Here is a 21,765-nt window from a genome sequence, read left to right as displayed (position 1 = left end):
TTGCGTGGTGTCACAGGGGGGCCAGGAGCTTCAGCATCATATAGATATAATATGCTTTTTGGTGCTCGCTTCTTTTCCTAGGGTTGTGTTGGTTGTTACACTGTTCCTGTTTTAGGTTGTTTCCTACTCTTTATTACTGCTTGACTATGCGAAATACTGAGCAGGTCAGGGTTGCACAGTCCCTTATACAAGTGTTACTAGTCAGTAGTTCTCGGTCTCCCTCTGCTGTTAGGAGATCATATTATCCACTTGTTGAGAATGGTCTGGAAAAATTCAAGGAAAGTAAATTAGCAGGTAAGCTGTCATTTCTCTATAATTAAAAGCCCAACACAGCTATGTTTCACCCTCTCAAGGGCTGTGTCAGGGGCTTGCACAGAACTGTCAATAAACATACAAAAAACATAGTATAAATAATAAGATAAAAAAATATTAGTGTAAATAATAATAAATAAAAGATGTCAATTATACATATAGACCAATACATAGAATTACAGTGGATTTTTTATGTCACTATGCACAGTTGTGTTAAAGAAATTTATGTTTTACAGAGAAGTTTTGCACTTAATTTTTTGGAAGAACATTTTCAATTCCCTATTCAGTGTCATCAGCACCAAATATATCTAATAGTTTATAAGATTTCTGGATATTTGACTGTATCTGTACATAGGAAATTAGTAGACTGCAACTATTTTTTTTTTACGTTATCTGCTTTGTTCCATCTACCTGTAAGCCTTTTTCTTTGCCTCCTGCCTATATGTTCCTCTTCAGCAGATTTTAAAGTGCAATCAAGAGATCTATGAGATCTTGCGCAGAGATTTTTGGATCACAGTAATAAGTTTGTGCGTGTAGTACTTTATTCTAGTTTCATTTATTTGATGCATACCATTTTGGTACATTGGCATGTTTTGCAGCTACATGCTACTTTTTGTGATTACCGTTTAATTACATATTGCTATTGCAATAACTTAAGATGTGGAATCACATTTTCAAAGCACTTAGACTTACAAAGTTAAATAGGTTACTGTGGGGCTCATTTTCAAAGCACTTCGACTTACAAAGTTCCATAGGATACTATGAAACTTTGTAAATCTAAGTGCTTTGAAAATAAGCCTCTATGCAACTTTGTAAGTCTATGTACTTTGAAAATGAGCACCTTAATCTGCCAGAAGAAAGACATTCTTTGTATCTGATTTTTGAAGCTAATCCTGCTCGCACTTCTTGTGGTCCTTGTGGTTGGTGCAGTAACACAATAGAGGGCATTGAGTAGAGACACTATACAGACAAGGAGGTAATTCTCTACAGGTCAAGTAAAATTAGGTGCCAGAATTAAGGATACTAAGGGATCCTTTTTAAAGTGACACTACCGATTAGTGTGCGCTAAATGACAAGAAGCCCATGGGAATTGAATGTGCTTCTTTGTATTAAGCACGGCTAGCTAATCAGTAGCTCCACTTGTAAAAGGAGCCCTAAGTGTGAATTCTATATTGGCAATTGCATGCATAATTACTATTATAGAATACTAGCAGAAGTCTGCATTTGCATAACTAACTTTAGGGGTAAGCACTTATTCTAGCTCAGTAGCTGGTGTAAATACTAGTGTTCAACTGCTGTCAGGTGCACCCATACCCCTCCCAGGGCCTTGCCCCCTTGCAGTTGCACACTGAATTTTGCACCACAATTTGTGAAATACTGACCAAGGGCAGTTAACATGTGTAACTGCAAATTAGCACCAATTAACTCCAATTATATCCAAGGGTAAATTAGACCTTACCTGCTAATTTGCTTTCCTTTAGTCCCTCCGGACCGGCCCAGAATGTGACTGATGGGTTGTGCACGCCTTCCAGCAGGTGGAGACTGAGAAAAAAACTGTGACTCTAGCCAGCCAATAAGAGCCCTTGCCAGTTAGAGAAAGATCCAGTAATAAAGTACCAAAGCAGAAGGAAAGTCATAGAAGAAATACAGAAACTGTGCATCCAAAAACCTGAGCAGCCACCGGCACATTGCCAACAACGGGTGCGTGCCTTCAAACATATCATGGTCCTTCATACCGGACCTTTCAGAAAATTCTCTTGTTTTTTTTTTTTTTTAAACTATATAGATCAAGAAACTAACAACACAGCTCCGAACAAACACAGATATCTGAAGGGAGGGATCTGGGCCGGTCCGGAGGGACTAAAGGAAAGCAAATTAGCAGGTAAGGTCTAATTTACCCTTCCTTAGCGTCCCTCCGGACCGGCCCAGAATGTGACTGATGGGAAGTAACAAAGCAGTGAAAATATGGGATGGGACCCTAGAAGCCCCGCCGATAAAACGCGTTCTCTAAACAACTTGATGACGACTGAGAACGTCTAAACTGTAGTGGTTAGAAAAAAGAAACAAACAATCAGATCACCGGATGTCATCAGTAGACCTAATATTGTGCTACAACACCGCTTGACATCCAAATACTTCAAAAACCACTGCTCTTCTGAACCAGAAAGCGAACCGAAGACAGGCAATAGCACCGGCTCAGAAATATAAAACACCGAGACACTACCTTAGGAAGAAAGAAAGGGACGGTTCATAACACTAGCCAATCGGACCAGAACTCTAAAAACGGAGAACTACACGACAGCGCCTGCAACTGCGAAACTCGTCTAGCCGAAACAACAGCCACCAAAAATACTGTCTTCAGAGACAAGTCCGCCAAAGTAGAGGATAACAAAAGCACCAAGGGGGTCTTCGTAAGAACCTTAAACACAAAAAGTCAGATCCCAACGAGGAAAAGAAATTTGTGAGGAAGGGCAAAGGACAATAACCGTCCTCATAAAACGGACCCCATCCGGAAGACTAACTAGAGACCTCCTTCGGATACGACCACGGAACTGTAACCGGAAACTGCACCTTAAGAGAGACCAAAAGAAGGCCTATATCACAGCCCTGCTGCGAAAAAAACAAAAGATGCGAAACCGAAGCACAGAAAAGCGATAGGCCCAAAGCCTTTACCTCTGTACTCCAACATCCTCCAAGTGCGCATTTCCATCAATGACGTAGAACGTTGACAAGAGCAAAGCATAAACGCAAGGACCTGAGCAGAATAACCTTACTTAACCAGGATAGCACTAACAAGATGCAGGTCATAAGACAGAATCGATCCGACTCCGGATGCAAGACAGGACTCTGCGACCAGAGAACTCGCTGGACCGGAAGTCTAAAGAAAAAGCCATCCCAACAACGTCGAAGATCGGCGCACCACGTCCTCTGAGGCCAATCCGGTACCACGAAAACCAGACTTCCCCTGTGCGTCTCTACCTTCTGAAGAAAGCGACATATCAGAAGCATACCTTAGACTGGCTGAGCAGGATTGTAGAAGATTGTCCATTCCCTGCGCTAAGGGAGCCTTTTGACGACTGAAGAACAGAGGAAGTTTTGCATTGCTGGCAGAAGCAAACCGAAGCATTCCGGGCACCCCCAACAAACGAGTAACGGCCGAAAGGCAACTTCGCTTAGCGACCACTCTCTCGAATGGAGCAGAAGACAACTGAGAAAGTTTGCGTGAACATTTAGGACCCCTGCTACTTAAGCCGCTGAAAGAACCATCAGATGGACCTCCGCCCAATGAAGCAGGAGCGCCGTCAGCAACGGAAGACTCCCCGTACCTTATGATCTATTGAAAATTGCGACCACTGTGGCATTGCCTGACCATAGTGGAACTGCTCGGCTTCTCAGAAGAAAAACACATCTGGAGCCCCAGAAGAAATTGCTCTGGTCCCTAATGCCTTCTGAAGAGACCAGAGACCCTGAGGAAACTGCCCCTGACAGCGAGCTCCCCAGCCGAGGAAACTAACATCTGTCGTCACTACAGACCATCTGGCCTGATCTAGAAGCATACCTTCGAACAAATTGGACTCCCAAAACCACCAATATAAACATGTCTGCACTTAGAGTGAGAGAGGCAAAGTTTGATGAAGCGAAACTTTCTGAAATGACCATCTCGACAACCACTAGGTCTGAAGAGATCTCTTGTGAGTCCTGGCCGGGCCACCACCTTGATAACTGCCGGACTGGTTCCCAAGGCTGTAGAGAACATCCCACCGAAGGAATAAAATCTGCCCGAAGCGACGAAATCTGAGTCTGCAACTTGAGGACCCGAGTCGATGGAAGAACACTCGACCGTGGCTTGTGTCGAACCTGACCCGCAGATACATAATTGACAGAGAAGGCAGAAGACTGCTCTTCTGCACATTAACTACCCAATCTAGGACCTGCAAGAATGGTACCACCCAAGCTGCCAACTGAAGATACGTGTGGGAAGACTTTGCTCGGATCAACAAATCATCCAAAGCAGGATGCACTAAAATGCCCTCCATAGTGAGAGCCTCTACCACAACTACCCTGACTGTGGTAAACTTACGAAGAGTAGATGCCAACCCGAAGGGAAGAGGCTGAAACTGAAAATGGTGGACTAGCACTGCAAAAGAAAACAAAGGAAACGTTGATGTGCAGAATGAATAGGAATGTGAAAATAGGCTTCTGTAAAATCGAGAGAAGTCAGAAAACTCCCCTGACCACACAGCCATAAAGGAGAGCACTTAAAGGACTTAACTGAGCGCCTTGAAAACTAAAATTGGATGGAAAAAACTGTGTCTTTCTTGAAACCAGAAAGTAAATGGAGTAACGATCAATTGCCACTGATCCGCCCGAGGGACAGAAGAAAATTGCTCAAAGGAGCAGAAATCTGCAGAGAGTAGCTCTGACGGCCCCGGCATGTGATGCGGAAACGGCAACGAGATTCTAGGAAAACATCTGACAAAGGATGAACAAACCTGAATGCATATCCTTCTCATCTGGGCCCACCTCTCTTGAAATGTTACAAATTGAGCGCTACGAGCAAGGAGAGCCTGAACCCCGCACCACTTCATTACTGAGAGCGGGAGAACTAACCGTTATGTGTGAGACAGCAGAAAGACACATAACAGCAGACATGCCAAAATTGTAAACTAGGTATAACTCCTGTAACTGCAACATTACAGTACCTAGGTGACCTGTTGAGGATAACTCCAAAGGAAACAGTATACAAAGAGATTAAAACTGGATAGTGGTGATGAACATCTGCACTAAACTGGGCAACCCAAGACCATTCAGTGGAGAATCAGTGGAGAGCCTGGAAACAGAGGTGGCTACTGTTAGAGATGGGACGCTGAGCGTGACAAACCTTCGGCCTGTCCCAGAATGACAACACTGATGTTCTTATAGTCTCATTCAGCCTTGATCGGATGAGTGTGCCCCGACAAATGAGACAACAAGCTCTACCCATGGCTGAATTGAACAGTCTAGTTTGGACGGAGAGGAGAAACGAATACCAGTAGAAAACAGCAGTCCTCTCATACCTAAGCAATGCTGCTGCTGCCTTCTGGACATGGTCCAGCATTGGAGTAAAATCATAAGAAAAATTGTAAACTGAAATTTGAAAACTACATTAAGAGCTTCTTATTCCAGACCTTCGCACCCTCAGGCAAGGTGGCAAAGGGAGGGAGGGAGGGGAGGTTAGGAAAGATGAGCTTGAGACAAGCTGATTATATACTGCTCTCCACCAGGTAATCCCTGCCAGTCTACAACCTAACTGGCCCAATCTGTAAAGCTGCATGACCTCGCGTACCTCAGCACCATAAAAGTAACCTAGACACAGCATTGAGAAGAAACTAGAAGAAAACATGGCTGAAAACAGTGAGAAACCATTTTGTTTATTTATTTATTCTATTTATGTATTTATTTATTTATTTTTTTGTTAATTTTATTTTATTAACTGAGGATGCCATGCAAAACATGCTTCAGAGCAAATGTTGGCTGACATAGCATAAAACAAATGGGCATCAGAAATATTTTGGTTAGGAAGCTAGAAACAGTACCTTAGCCTACCCTGCTGAGATGTTATCTCGCCATAGTTCCCAGAGAGGGCAAAAATAGAAGCTGAATCACCTAATGCCGAGAGTGCTATGCCCAGAGCTGAACCTGTAAGGTCCTGAGCACTGCTGCCCACTTGATTATATGCCTCATAAGCGTCCCACATAAGAGGCTTAGGAAGGGTAAAACTGCCCCAGCTAGCAGCTCCCTTATTAAACAACAAGCATGAGGCTTTCTGCCACAGACAGCTCTCTCTCACTAGGTTCAGCTCTTAGCCTTTCCAACATAAACGGATTCAAAATGGCGGCGTTTCCCGCCGAAATCGGCACCGAAGAAAAGACGCGACCGGCGGTAAAACGAAATCGGCACCGAAGAAAAGACGCGACCGGCGGTAAAACAACGAACTCACGCGACCAGCGGTACTCAGACACCCCTCCGATGGCGCTGCCGAAACATCGATACCAGCAGCCTGGTACTGGTTGTAGAGCGGTGAAGGAACATCGGCCCACACAGCTGCCCCTAAATCCCGTAGCTGAGACCTAAAAGACACGGAGCTCCCCGACATTGCGAAAAACAATTAAAATAGAAAACAGCTGATCAGCCAACAGCTGATCGCTACGGAGCTGCCCTGCTCGTTCTTATAGCCCAGAAACGGCTCTGCCAAGACAGCAGACCGGGAGGCTTTTTTTTTTTTTTTTTTTTTTTTACTGAGTAGCTGCCTCTCCCTGCCTCCACAGTTCTTACAACTAAGATCTGGAGGAAAACTCACATCAGTCAGACTGTTCCTGACAACAGTCTGCTATGGAAAGCATTAGAAGTTACCAAAGAATGCTTTTACTTCAGTCAGACTGTTCCTGACAACAATCTGCTATGGAAAGCATCAGAATTTAGCAAAGAATGCTTTTACTTCAGTCAGACTGTTCCTGACAACAGTCTGCTATGGAAAGCATCAGAATTTAGCAAAGAATGCTTTTACTTCAGGGAGGAACAGGGGGGAGGGACTCGACAACCCGAGTGTGGCACCCCCGGGGCAAACAGAGGCCCCCACGGACCTCAGCCCCTACCAAGCAGGTTTTTTTTTTTTTTTTAAGATGCACAGAAATAACCTGAACCTTTCAGCAGAAAATAACATTAATAAGAATTAACAAGAAAGAATAGACAAAAAGGAATGAGACTGAAGGACTCACCACCTTCCACCTGCTGGAGACTGAGATTACTGGATCTTTCTCTAACTGGCAAGGGCTCTTATTGGCTGGCTAGAGTCACAGTTTTTTTCTCAGTCTCCACCTGCTGGAAGGCGTGCACAACCCATCAGTCACATTCTGGGCCGGTCCGGAGGGACGCTAAGGAATTATTGGTTGTTAATGCCAGTTAGCAGCTAATCTAACAAGTTATGTGCATTCAACTGACATTATTCTATAACTTGTGCTTGCAAGTTTATAGAATTAGGGGGCAGGTGTTTTGCCACTGGATGGAGAATTTCTTGTACTTCCACTTTTGTCCATATAATCATATGCCGTTGTGCACTGATCTGTGTTGGTCACACCAAAAGAATCATTAGTCTAAGGCTAACCAAATGCCATTCCAGATTACTGTTAATATAGCTGCTTCACTAGTGGCTCGTTGGTCAGCTCAACAACATACTGTAGAAGATATTCACTGGCAACTTATTGATCATGTACTCTGTGATTAGTGAGGTGGCAACCTTGAACATTAGTTACATTTTAGGGAGTAGTTTTGGATTTATCGATGGAATTCTGTTATGCTGTTAGGGTTAAGTGCCATGCTTGAGTGATTGGTCTGATTGTCATGTGTAAGAATTTTTAACAGTGGTTGACCTTTGATTGATCCATGATATGTAAGATACTGATGGTCTCATTTAAAAGAAATTGCAAATAGGGGATCATTAACTGATGGCTATTGTATCGTAAAAAATATTATCCCAAATTATCTGCTGCAGGGCCCATTGCATATAGTGGCATGATTACCATTAGTACATAACCTCCTTAGTGTTTACTTTTACATTTTGTTTATACTTGCTGAGAGTATTTTCTGGGATTTTTTTCTACTTTGATCATTCTTAAAGAAAGAGTTGGAAGTGAATTTTAATGACCTTAGTGATGCTTGTGGACTGACACAAAGAAGCAACCTAACACATTGTTATATCTTCTTTTTCCTTAGTAAGATGTATGATGTATGGGTTTGGAGATGATCAAAATCCCTACACTGAATCAGTGGATATTTTGGAGGACCTTGTTATAGAATTCATAACCGAAATGGTAAATTCTAATATTCTTATTCTGTTAAGAATACTAACTCTTGAAAGCTCTCCTGTCAGGACCTATTACAACACACTGCAGGGGTCTTAACTGAAAGATTTTTCCATTGGTAGATAATGGGAAAAACTCTTTTTGGAAATAAGATGCTATAGGCCAGATGTTCTAAGGGTTGTATGTTGGGGGGGGGGGGTGGAATGCTAAGTACCTCTGGCTTTGTGTTGTGTTCATTGAGTACAAGTCTGCTTTCTAACAGGCATATTATTACTAAGCTGTGGTAGAATGTGCTATTCCATATCATCAAGCTGATCAATCCATAGACTGGTGGGTTGTGTCCATCTACCAGCAGGTGGAGATAGAGAGCAAACTTTTGCCTCCCTATATGTGGTCATGTGCTGCCGGAAACTCCTCAGTATGTTCTCTATCTCAGCAGGTGGTGGTCACACACAGCAGCAGCTCTGGCTAGGCCTCCAAGCCTAATCCTTAGGTTTTGTTGAGGCCTGGGGTTGAGGGCTCTTTTGAGCAAGTGCAAACCTGGTGGTGCCAGGTCCCTCCTTTTCTCCCCCCTCCCGCTGGCTCCGTTTAAAAAAAATATATATATATTTTTAAACGTCTTTAAAGGCGTTTAATTCGACGTTTCTTTAAACGTTCATTGCAGCTACTCACTGGGACACCAGTTCGTTACAGCTCGGAGCGGCAAGCAGGTAATTTTACCTTTTTATAGCGGGCAGGGGGTTCCCCGATTCTTCTCCTCGTGGCAATGGCGTCGGAGGGCGAGGGCGCAAAGGGTCGCTCCCCGGATCGCTGGAGCGCTTCTAGAGGGGATGCGGGGGTTTTACAACCTGATTCGCCCTTGATGGGTGATAGTTTAGTGACCGATGAATGTCCCGGTCGTTCCTCCGGCGTGGCGGTTTTTTCCCGCCATAAACGCCCATCCCCCGCTCCTCGCCTCCGCCATCTTGGCCGGCCACGTGGCTCGGACGGCTTCTTCGGGGCCGCCCTTGAGGTTGGAGACATTAATGCCATGAACGCCCTTAATTTGGGCGACGGCACAAAAGCGGCTAAAGTTAAGCGCCGTTCTTCCCGCGCGGCTCCTTCACGGAGTTTCGTGCCGGACGCCATTTTGGATGCGCAGCATGTCTCTCCCCCGCTATTGCGAGCGCCGGTTGAGAGTGCGTCTAGGGCTGTTGCCCAGGCTGCGGAAGTGCACAGTCTGGGGGGTTTCTCCCCCGAGTTTGTTTTGCTGCTGCATCAGGCTTTCCTCATGCAAAACGCTGCCCCTGCTCCCTCTTCTGATAAAGAGGTTGAGGTTCCCAGAGGTAAACGCCCTCGGGTTGATTTCCAGGCCTTGGAGGACCTTTGTCTCCTCCGATGTAGATGAGGGCAGCGTGTCTGAGGTCTCCCAACGATCCTTTGCGGATTCCTTGGAGGAGATAGATCCCCGCTCGGATGGAGCGGATGACCTCTGCAGCGCGGCTTTTTAGCCCAGAGGATTTGCCCAACCTGTTGTTACAGGCCATGGACACTTTGAAGATTTCCTCTCCGGAGGACGTCTCTCCCTCAGCCCCTGTTGGCTCTGCCATTATGCTGGGGACGAAGCGCCCGCCTAGAACCTTCCACGTGCATGATGCCATGCACACCTTAATTGCGGCTCAATGGGATGTCCCGGAAACGAGCCTTAAAGTGGCTAGGGCTATGTCCCGCCTCTATCCTTTGGCTGTGAGTGAACGTGAGGCCTATCTGTGGCATACCGTGGATTCTTTAATCACTGCGGTGACTAAGAAAACGGCGTTGCCGGTGGAAGGTGGCACGGCCCTAAAGGACGCCCGAGACAGAAGATCGGAGGCGGCCTTAAGGTCGTCCTTGGAGGCAGCTGCTTTAAGTTTGCAGGCCTCAGTTTGCGGCTCCTATGTGGCCAGGGCGTGCCGGACTATGGTGCAGCGGGCTTCCCCCTCGGATCATTCCTTGAGGGCTGATTGGCCGGCCCTGGAATCGGGCTTAGCCTATTTGGCAGACTTGCTGTATGATGTCTGGAGAGCCTCAGCTAAAGGCATGGCTCAGACAGTCTCTGCGCGGCGGTGGCTTTGGCTGAAACATTGGTCTGCTGACCACGCCTCTAAATCCCGCCTGGCTAGATTGCCTTTTAAAGGCAAGCTGCTCTTTGGGGTCGAGCTGGACAAAATCGTGACCGATCTCGGCACGTCTAAGGGCAAGAAATTACCAGAGGTCAGGGCTCGGGTTAGTACTCGTCCCGATACCTCCATACCGCCCGGGCAAGTCGGGTTCCTCTGCCCCCTCTTCCTTCAAGAGGAATTTCTCCCCCAAGCAGCATTCCTTTCGCAGAGACCGCCGTCCCGGAGGTGCTCCCTCCAGTCCTCCCCCAGGGTCTCGTTCCCAATGACGGGGCCTTGGTCCATGCCCCAGTGCAGATTGGAGGACGGCTGTCCTCGTTTCAGGGCGAGTGGACCACTATAACTTCAGACGCGTGGGTGCTGGAAGTCATCAGAGACGGCTACAAGCTAGAGTTCTGCCAACCCTTAAGAGACGGGTTTGTACTCTCTCCCTGCAAGTCTCCGGTCAAGCTGTGGTAGTGCAGCAGACCTTGGACAACCTGATCCGCCTGGGTGCGGTCGTTCCGGTGCCAAAAAATCAGATTGGCAAGGGACGTTACTCCATTTACTTTGTGGTTCCAAAGAAAGGAGGTTCTGTCCGGCCTATCCTCGACCTCAAAGGGGTCAATCGGGCCTGGAAAGTGAGGCACTTTCGCATGGAGACTCTCCGCTCTGTTATAGCGGCAGTGAAGGCAGGAGAGTTCTTGGCTTCCTTGGACATCAAGGAAGCGTACCTGCATATTCCCATCTGGCCTCCTCTCCAACGCTTTCTGCGTTTTACAGTCCTGAGACGACACTTCCAGTTCAGAGCCCTCCCTTTCGGGTTGGCTACTGCTCCGCGGACCTTTTCCAAAGTAATGGGGGTCATAGCAGCCTTCCTGCTAAAGGAAGGAGTACAAGTCCATCCTTATCTGGACGACTGGTTGATCCGAGCCCCCTCTTATGCAGAGTGCGGCAAAGCTATGGACCGGGTAGTTGCTCTTTTGAGCTCCCTGGGATGGATCATCAACTGGAAGAAGAGCCAGCTGCGCCCGACTCAGTCCCTGGTGTATCTGGGAGTTCGATTCGACACCCAAGTGGGCAGAGTGTTCCTGCCAGACAATCGGATTGTCAAGCTTCAGGCTCAGGTGGACTAGTTCCTAGTAGCCTCTCCTATTCGGGCTTGGGACTACGTGCAGCTGTTGGGCTCTATGACGGCCACGATGGAAGTAGTGCCCTGGGCCAGGGCTCATATGAGACCACTACAGCTATCTCTGCTGCTGCGCTGGACTCCGATGTCGGAGGATTATGCTGTGCGCCTTCCCGTGGACCCAGCAGTGCGCAAGGCGCTGAGCTGGTGGACGCAGACAGACAAGTTGTCTGCAGGATTGCCTCTGGTGACCCCGGAGTGGATTGTCGTCACGACAGACGCCTCTTTGATGGGCTGGGGAGCCCACTGCTTGGGAAGGACAGCGCAGGGGCTCTAGTCTCCTGCAGAGGCAAGTGGTCTATCAACCTCCTGGAACTCAGAGCCATTCGCTTGGTGTTATTGGAGTTCATCCCGGTACTGGTGTTGAAGCCTGTACGGGTCCTGTCGGACAATGCCACGGCTGTGGCCTATATCAACCGCCAGGGAGGTACCAAGAGCGCCCCTCTAGCCAAGGAGGCTATGAGTCTTTGCCAGTGGGCGGAAGCGAACCTGGAGCAGCTTTCAGCGGCCCACATTGCCGGAGTCATGAATGTCAAGGCGGACTTTCTCAGTCGCCATACCTTGGAGCCCGGAGAGTGGCAACTATCTGCTCAGGCGTTCTTGGACATCACGAAGCGCTGGGGCCAGCCGAGCCTAGATCTGATGGCGTCATCGGCCAATGGCCAAGTGCCGCGTTTTTTCAGCAGAGGACGGGACCCTCGATCCCTGGGAGTAGATGCTCTTCTCCAACAGTGGCCGACACAAGAGCTCCTCTATGTGTTCCCGCCCTGGCCCATGTTGGGCAGAGTGCTAGACCGGGTGGCAAAGCATCCCGGCAGGGTAATCCTGTTGGGTCCGGATTGGCCCAGACGTCCCTGGTATGCGGACTTGTTCAGGCTCTCAGTCGACGATCCTCTGCGGCTGTCAGTGGAGCAGGGCCTGTTACATCAGGGTCCCGTGGTGATGGAGGATCCCTCTCCCTTTGGTCTTACGGCCTGGCTATTGAGCGGCAGCGTCTGAGGAAGAAGGGCTTCTCAGACAAAGTCATCGCCACTATGCTGAGAGCGAGGAAGCGCTCTACTTCTACTGCTTACGCCAGGGTTTGGCGTATCTTTGCAGCATGGTGTGAAGCAGGCTCACTTTCTCCCTTCACTGCTCCAATTTCTTCAGTGTTGGCATTCCTGCAAGAAGGTCTGGAGAAAGGCCTGTCGCTCAGTTCCCTTAAAGTCCAGGTAGCGGCTCTGGCTTGCTTCAGGGGCCGCCTGAAGGGTGCTTCCCTGGCTTCGCAGCCAGATGTGGTGCGCTTTCTCAAGGGAGTTAATCACCTGCGCCCTCCTCTGCACTCAGTGGTGCCTGCGTGGAATTTCAACCTGGTGCTAAGAGCATTGCAGAAGCCGCCTTTGGAACCCTTGTCGAGGGCATCTCTGAAAGACCTGACGTTGAAAGCAGTCTTTTTGGTGGCTATCACTTCAGCCAGAAGAGTTTCCGAGCTCCAGGCGCTCTCATGTCGAGAGCCTTTTCTGCAGTTCACTGAGGCAGGAGTGACTATTCGCACAGTGCCTTCCTTCCTGCCCAAGATTGGTTCTCGCTTCCATGTGAATCAGCAGCTCTGTCTCCCTTCCTTTCGTAGGGAGGACTACCCAGAGGAGTACTCCGCTCTTGAATATCTGGATGTGAGACGAGTCATCATCAGATACTTGGAAGTGACCAATGATTTCCGGAAATCGGATCATCTGTTTGTCCTGTTTGCAGGTCCTCGTAAGGGTCTGCAGGCTGCTAAGCCTACAGTGGCAAGATGGGTCCAGGAAGCCATTGCAGCGGCTTATGTGGCCGCGGGGAAGGTGCCGCCTATCCAGCTGAGGGCTCACTCCACGAGAGCTCGGGCGGCCTCGATGGCAGAGGCCGGATCCGTCTCCTTGGAAGAGATATGCAAGGCGGCAACGTGGGCTTCGGCTCATACATTCTCCAAGCATTTCCGTTTGACTGTGGCTGCACGGGCGGAGGTCCGGTTTGGAGCTTCAGTGTTGAGGTCAGGGATTTCTATGTCCCGCCCTGGGTGAGTACTGCTTCGGTACATCCCACCAGTCTATGGATTGATCAGCTTGATGATATGGAAGGTAAAATTATGTATAATCATACCTGATAATTTTCTTTCCATTAATCATAGCTGATCAATCCATAGCCCCTCCCAGATATCTGTACTGTTTATATTCTGGTTGAATTTTAGGTTCAAGTTTAGCCTTCAGTTACTTCAGGAGGACTTTGTGTTCAAGTTCTTCTTTCACTTGGATTCTTCAAGAGTTGAGACGAGTTTGTGTTACAGTGAGCTGCTGCATTCCTCTCCCCTCCGTTTTACGGGGCTGGATTGAGACATAAATTCTGCCGGCACTCCCTCCCGCTTCGTGCGGCTGTAGGGCAGCTTTGTACCCCTCCCGCTTCGTGCGGCTGTAGGGCAGCTTTGTACCCCTCCCGCTTCGGCGGTGTTAGGGTCAGTCAGCTCCTCCCGCGGTTGCGGTTGCAGGATAAGCCAGATCCCCCCGCATCGGCGGGGTGGTGTCCCTCCCCCGCTCCGCGGGGATGAGCTGGACGGATTCCCCTCCCCCACTTGTGTGGGGATGAGCTGGGTTAATTCCCCTCCCCCGTTTCGGCGGTGGTGAGCTGGGCAGAGTGTCCCTTCGTGGGTGTAATTCTCTAAGTAATTCTCACCCCAATCCCAAAGAATTTAAAGATCAAGCCAGATGTCATCTCCAACTATCGCCCAGTGGCTTCGATTCCTCTAGTTATCAAACTGTTGGAAAGTCTGGTCAATGTTCAGCTCAACGAATTTTTGACTAATTTTGATATCCTCCACCATTCGCAATCAGGATTTCGAGTTCATTACAGCACGGAGACAGTCTTGGTCACTCTCTTATCAAACTTTAGACGAGAACTATCAGTTGGACGGAAGATTCTTCTACTACAATTTGACATGTCTAGTGCTTTTGATATGGTGGATCATGAACTCCTGCTCCATCTACTGGATTCTTTCGGTATAGGAGGGCCAGTTTTGCATTGGTTCAAGGGTTTCTTGACTTCAAGGTCCTATCAGGTCATGGCGAACTCCCACACTTCAGAACCGTGGAATGCTTCCTGTGGGGTCCCTCAGGGTTCGCCCCTTTCACCTACCCTGTTCAATATTATGATGATGCCGTTAGCCACAGCACTTGCAAACCTAAACCTCAACCCTTTCATCTATGCGGATGATATTACAGTTTACATCCCTTTTCAATCCTCAATATCAGAAGTTGCCAACCTCATAGATGCATGTTTCACCACTTTAGAACACTGGGCCAAGGTGTTCCGATTCAGGCTCAACAGGGAAAAAACTCACTGTCTCATCCTCTCGTCCACGTACGCTCATGTATCTGACACAATGCTTCCAGTACTGGGCTCGGCCCTCCCGATTGCCAATAGCATGAGACTTTTAGGAATACACCTGGACTCACATCTCCAGCTGGCTGATCATGTACACTTGGTTACCAAAAAAATGTTCCAGGCAATGTGGAGGCTTCGGCGCATCAGATACCTCCTTCCAAGAGACTTGTTTCGTACCCTTGTCCACTGGCTGGTCCTATCCCACCTGGATTATTGTAGTGGTATTTACGTGGGTTGTCAGGCTTCCTTATTGAAAACGTTCCAAACGGCTCAGAACACTGCGGCGAGGCTCATCCTTAAAGTAAGACGTTTTGAACATGCCGAACCCCTGCACTTTAAACTTCATTGGCTGCCTGTACATGAGCGAATTGCTTTTAAGATCTGCTCCCTAACTCATAAAATCATCTATGGGACTGCACCGGAATACATGCTCCCCTTGATTGACCTTCCGCCTAGAAATGCCAACCCTGCCGCTCGGTCCTATCTCCATCTTCACTTTCCGAACTGTAAGGGAGTAAAGTACAAGAAACTCTTTGCCTCGTCCTTCCGTTACTGGAGTCCCAAACACTGGAATATGTTACCTCATCACCTCAAAACTCAAGAAGACCACGGCCTTTTTAAGAAGTTGTTAAAGACATTCCTCTTTGCTAAGACTTACCCCTCAACTTGCAATGTTGATTAATGTATCCTTGTCCCCTTCCCTATCTAGTTCACTCTGTTAGATGCTTGTATTACCTTTAAGTTTGTACTTTTATTTAATTTACTGTAAGCCACATTGAGCCTGCACGAGTGGGAAAATGTGGGATATAAGCAACAAATAAATAAATAAATAAATAAATAAGTGCTGAGTCCTGCGGATGGAGCTTTGATATCGACATACTGAGGAGTTTCCGGCAGCACATGACCACATATAGGGAGGCAAAAGTTTGCTCTCTATCTCCACCTGCTGGTAGATGGACACAACCCACCAGTCTATGGATTGATCAGCTATGATTAATGGAAAGAAAATTATCAGGTATGATTATACATAATTTTACCTTTTATCACAGCAAAATTTAGATCTTAGTTCACATAACCTCAGTGCTCCTGGGAGAGGAAATAACAACTTTTATGATAACAGAATCTGCATGAATTATGCAGTTTGTGAGGGTCCATGCAAGCTGTGCTACTCATTTTGCGTAATAATTAGTTGCTTTGCATGCATTTTGTGTGTTTGAGCATCTCATTGTTAACATACATTGCGTTAAAATAGTAATGCATTAGGGGTATATAATGTACATTGTTCACTTAACACAACTTAGTAACTTTCCCTCTAAATTTCCTTTTCTTTTTATTATTTTTTTTTTAATTCCCTACTGACCTGAATAGCTTTCTACCCAATCTATATCAAGTATTTTTGACTAGCAGTTAAACAAGTAATAGGTGAATTACTTGTTTAACTGCCTCAGTACACCCTACTCATATCATGTTCAGCATTTCCCAGGCTGTCTTGCAGTGTCCAAGTTCTACAAAGTAAGTACAGGTTTTATTTTCCTTGTATGCTTATAGCAGCTCTATAGAAATAGGCCTGAATAGGCATTCCATTCTAGTGGTTACTACATGTATGATTCTGACACACTATGATTGAACGGTCATATAATATGCTTTTATAAACTCATATTAAAAACAAGCAGACATATACAATGATTAAATAGTTCTTTATTAAATATCAATTCTGTACTGAAGCAACTATTTACTAATTATTAGTGATAAACCAAGAAAATTAATACACTTCAGATTGCAATCATAAATATACATGTTGGATTTCCATGAACACAATCTTAAATCCCAAAACTACGTTTGGACAGGATTAGTATGATCTTTACAACGAATCAAAACACCTTTTAAAAAGGTGATAGTACTAAACCAAAAATGTAAAAAATAAGACACACGCACCCATTTTGTCCAAATTAGATTACCTCTTTTTTTTTTCACTTTAGCTTGAGAAATATCATTTTAGTGTGCACTATATTTTATGAGATAATATCTCCAGATGGGTTAATGTTGTGCATACCATGACAGAAATGAACTTGCTCCATCGGAGCATCTCAGTCTGTCTGATCACTGCTAACACTTAACATTGTTCCTAAGCCTCCTTCTGGAGGTCTTAAGGGACCTATTTTACTAAACCACACTAGCGATTCCCAGCGCAGTTTAGTTTCGGCCCAAGGTGTGGTATGCATAAGCGTCATACCAAGATACGCTTGAAATTCTTTTTAATCAAGCTAATAACAGTATAATTGGAATAATTTCTGTATCTTTCCAGCATATGTTCTCAGTTTCTGATTGCATTTGTTGGATGGATTTTGTTCTCCGTGTATAGTATAAAATAGTCATGTGGCGCTGAAACTTTATTAATAGCGTTGTTCTTCTTTACGACAAAGTTAAGTTTTTTTACATCAAGGTTTTTATCTATGAAAATAGGAATGATAATTCTGTCTGGGGTGTGATCCTAGAAATTTTTTTTTTCTTGACACAGCAATATTAGTGTTCTAAATAGCTTCCAGTGGATGAGACGTGCTTGTGCTGCCTTATCATGCCTTTATACAGTTTTCTGACATGCTGATGTCAGAAAACTGTATAAAGAAATAAAAAGGCAGCATGATCAGCATGTCTGTATAGATTTCTGACATCAGCATGCCGCGCCATTAAGATGTCTTTAAGTTCAGTTCTATAGAAATTGTCATTTGCTTTTTGTTCACCCATTTTATTTTTCCGTGCTGTATATAAACCAGTAGGATACTCAGATAATGGCTGGGATTTGTGCTACACCCTACTTGAAGACAAACACCCATACATTTGGTGTTCATAATGTCTTAAGCACACCAAACATAACCAGGCATGATAAAATTTCATTTTTTTTCATTAATTATCAACATCTGCCAACACAGTGCAGAATTATGGCTGTTACCAGCAGATCTCAACCAATGAGAGGGAAGTAGTAATAGCAGATGATAGCATTAGAAGAGGATTCATAGTTTGGTAGGCTACGAAAAGTAAAATGAAAAGTTATGTAATGTCTCTGTATGTTATGGACCTGTAAATTGATTTATCTGTATGTTATGTGACATCATTACAGTTGCATGAATTTAATGAGACTATACCAGACAAATGTTGGAGAGGCTGCATGGACAGAGGGTTTTTTTAGGCATATGTAGGCAGTGGTGTGCTGGTAAATTTTTAACAGGCTCTCTCCCCGGTCCACCTCGGCGCCCCCCCCCCCCCCCCCCCCCCCCCCAAAAAAAAAAAAAAAATTGCAGAGCTGGCTATACCTGGGTGGGGGGGGGGGGGGACAGCGGCCAACACATTACTCTCTCCAGGAAAAAAAAATTAAATGATCCCAGGTTCCAATCTAATTCATGTTTAATATGGGATAAAATGCCATAAATAAGTAAATAAACATAAACTTTTAACATTCAGCACCTGATTCTCAAAGTGGACATATTCCAAACACTATAATGAAAATAAAATTATTTTTTTTCTACCTTTGTTGTCTGGTGACTTTGTTTCTCTGATCATGCAGGTCCAGTATCTGATTCTGCTGCTCTCTATCTGTTCCCTTGACTCCGTTTCCAGGGCTTCCTTTCCATTTATTTCTTTTCTTTCCTCCTTTTTTCTTCATTTCTGGTCCTCCGCATACTTGACTGTACAGTGGATCCAGCTTCTGCCTATTTTCTCCATCCATGTGCAGTTTCTCTCCTCACTTCCTTTTCCCTCATCTAATCTCCTTCCTCTATCTTCCCTCCATGTCCAGAATTTCTCTTGCTCTCTCCGCCATCCATGTCTTGAAACTCTCCTCTCTCCCCTGCCCCCTCTGCCCATCCATGCCCAGCAATTCTCTCCTCTGCCCATCCATGCTCAGCAATTCTCTCCCCTGCTTCCCTCTGCCCATCCATGCCCAGCAGTTCTCTCCCCTGCTTCCCTCTGCCCATCCATGCCCAGCAGTTCTCTCCCCTGCCTCCCTCTGCCCATCCATGCCCAGCAGTTCTCCTCACTTCCCTGCCCTCCCGCTCCCATCCAGGTCTAGCGATGTCCTTCGCCCCCCCATCCTCCCCTGCCGCTCCCATCCGTCTGTTTCAGTTACCTGCCTCGAAGCGCCGCATTATCTAAAGCCTGCCTGCTGCCAGTCTCCAGCTGCCTGCCTTCCCTGCTTGCTTCTCAGGAGTTGGTTCGCGCCCTTAGTCCCGCCGCGGGAAAAGGAAATGACGTCAGAATGATGTCAAAAGGCGGGACTAAGGTGCGAACCAACTCCTGAGAAGCAAGCAGGGAAGGCAGGCAGCTGGAGACGGGCAGCAGGCAGGCTTTAGATAATGCGGCGCTTCGAGGCAGGTAACTGAAACAGACGGATGGGAGCGGCAGGGGAGGATGGGGGGGCGAAGGACATCGCTACACATGGATGGAAGCGGGAGGGGAGGTAAGCATGGCGCCCTCCTGCCATGCTTACCTCGTGCAGTGGAGCCGGCTCGCCCCCTACAACAACCGGCTCGCTCGCAAGAGCTGTCAAAATTTAACAAGCGGCTCTTGCGAGCCAGTGCGAGCCGGCTCCAGCACACCACTGTATGTAGGGGGATGCCCGAAGCTGCATACATTTTGGAGGGCTGTCAGAGTGCATTCATTTTAAACAATTTTTATTTGTGATCAAAACATCTCCACAACACCACAGAAAGGGTAGCACAGCATCCAGTGAAAGGCAAATGTGTAGTAACTAATATTACAGCATCACCATTTTTTTAACTAAAACACTACACACTCGCTCTCACTCACTTACACTTACCCTTTCCCTTATTAATCCCCAAATGTTCAAGTCCAAGCAGGTAGCAAAATGGAGTTTATAACTCTTCCTCCTCCAATTCACATTTGCTTAAACTTGGAGACGTCAGAGTGCATTAAACAAATAACAGGAATATTTCTCCCATTTAGACAACACCTGTGTGCCATTGGGGTTTCATACAGAACTAGAAAATTATACTCTAGGAAGGGGAGACCTTCCAAGTTATCTCCTTTTCACTGCACAGTTAATTGTTGCCTTACATTGGAAATGGCAAGAGGCTCCCTCTTTGGAGAATTGGTGGTCCAAAGTTTGGACTATAAAGGGAAAGGGCAACAGCTAAAGTCCAAGACAAATTATATAGGTTTAAAAAGTAATTGAGAATGAGGGCCTTAATCTTTGCTGACTGTGTAGAGCCATTATAACAGTGTAGCCCCTTTGGATCTCAAGTTTACGGTTTATTAAATACACACTTACTCACTAGGTAAATAGTGTTCAGAATTGCATTTTAAGCTTCAGTTCAATCACAGTTATTTTTAAACTGTCTAGATATGTCAACGTGATCTGATAAGCATACAAGTTTGTGCTACATTTTGTTACATTACATTTCTGGGTATGATGAGAGGTTGTACTATGAAAATACCAGCAGACGTAGAACTGATAACCAGATAATTATTAACCAAATTAAATTAAGATTTAAAAAAAGAAGGTAGTAGGCTGGCAGAATGGGATAAACTCCATGTTTCCAGACTGGTCTAATAGTATTCAAGGAAACAAAATTTAATACTTTCCACTTGCATATAAAAAGAGGGTCTCCCAAGTGAGCTGGTTTTTGCAAAAACTAAAGAAATGGGTATATCATGGGGCAGCAGTTGAATTTGAAAATGTTCAATTTAGCTACTAAAATGGGAATCTTCTGCTGGCTTAATTGGAGAGTTGCTTTTCTTTTTAAACTGATTGTTGAGTTTCGAGACTGACATTCTTTTCTTAATATCTCAACTTGAATATTTAAATTGTATAAATAAAGAAGAATGCTTATCTTGGTAGTAACTGTACGTGGTTTTTTTCAGTTACAGAGCACAAAGGAACAATATTATGCAGCTAAGCATTTTGCTTTCTTTTTCTTTTTGTTTGTTTGCTTTAAGACACACAAGGCAATGTCAATTGGGCGACAAGGCCGAGTACAAGTGGAAGACATTGTTTTCTTGATCCGGAAGGACCCTCGCAAGTTTGCCAGAGTTAAGGATCTGCTGACTATGAATGAAGAACTAAAACGAGCCAGGAAGGCCTTTGATGAAGCAAATTATGGATCCTGATACTTTTGTTCATAACTGTGAATAGTATTGTAAACTACAATGATTACCCTTACATGGCATTAAATGTTTGTTTTCTAAATTTGACTTGTGTACCATAAAGCTTTAATAGAATTATTGGTTCTGCACAGAATTTTTATTTTTCATACTGAAATGTGTTTAATCAAACAGCAAAAGAATTGCCCAATGATGATGATCTTAATTCAGGTACATTGATATACATGTGGTTTTGAGATTCCACAGACACTGGAAACTGTGTGCCATGTATGATTTGGCAAGCGCAGGACCCCATGTTTTTAATTCTCTCTCCCTGTTTTGATCCAGTGAGAGATACTAGAACCTGACAGAAACCTAGTTTTAACATTAGTTTTCAAGTACTTTTTTTTTTCCATATCCATCATTCTTATTCTGATGACTATTGAGAATCGCAATCGTGTACTATTATGTTCCAGCTTCACATGCTGTATCAGTATATTTTTTGTGCATGACATGAGCTTTTTTTTTTTTTGTAATGATTCAGGGGGTCTTTTACTAAGGCGTGCTCACGTTTTTAGCGTGCCCCCCAATTTTAGTGTGCGCTAAAAACGTGAGCGCTCCTTAGTAAAAGGGGGTCTCAATGTTTTGTCTACCAATCACTGCAAAACTAGCAGGTGACAGCTACTAAAAGTAAACCTTAGCTTGGTAAATGCTAACTGTTTACTTCAGTTTATATTGTTGCTTCTAGAGGGGTCCTTTTACAAAGCTGCAGTAGAAAGTGGTCTTGGCACGCCATTACTTGTGTCTTTCCTGTGCA

The 21,765-nt window shown here is 45.6% G+C and overlaps 1 protein-coding gene across 3 annotated transcripts in view; it reads left to right on the top strand.

Annotated features, from left to right (window-relative positions):
* TAF13 (TATA-box binding protein associated factor 13) overlaps positions 1-21,089 on the top strand; it is a 51,887-nt gene extending 30,798 nt beyond the window's left edge. For all 3 annotated transcript variants that reach the window (XM_030203980.1, XM_030203979.1, XM_030203981.1), the window contains exons 4-5: positions 8,065-8,162; positions 20,805-21,089. In XM_030203980.1, the coding sequence (XP_030059840.1) occupies positions 8,065-8,162; positions 20,805-20,975 (269 nt within the window). In that variant the 3' untranslated portion in view covers positions 20,976-21,089. The remainder of the gene's footprint in view (positions 1-8,064; positions 8,163-20,804) is intronic.
* Positions 21,090-21,765: the final 676 nt, after the last annotated feature.

Source organism: Microcaecilia unicolor, chromosome 5, assembly GCF_901765095.1.
Source record: "Microcaecilia unicolor chromosome 5, aMicUni1.1, whole genome shotgun sequence".
NCBI classification, from domain to species: domain Eukaryota; kingdom Metazoa; phylum Chordata; class Amphibia; order Gymnophiona; family Siphonopidae; genus Microcaecilia; species Microcaecilia unicolor.
This window is presented reverse-complemented; position numbering and strand designations above follow the sequence as displayed.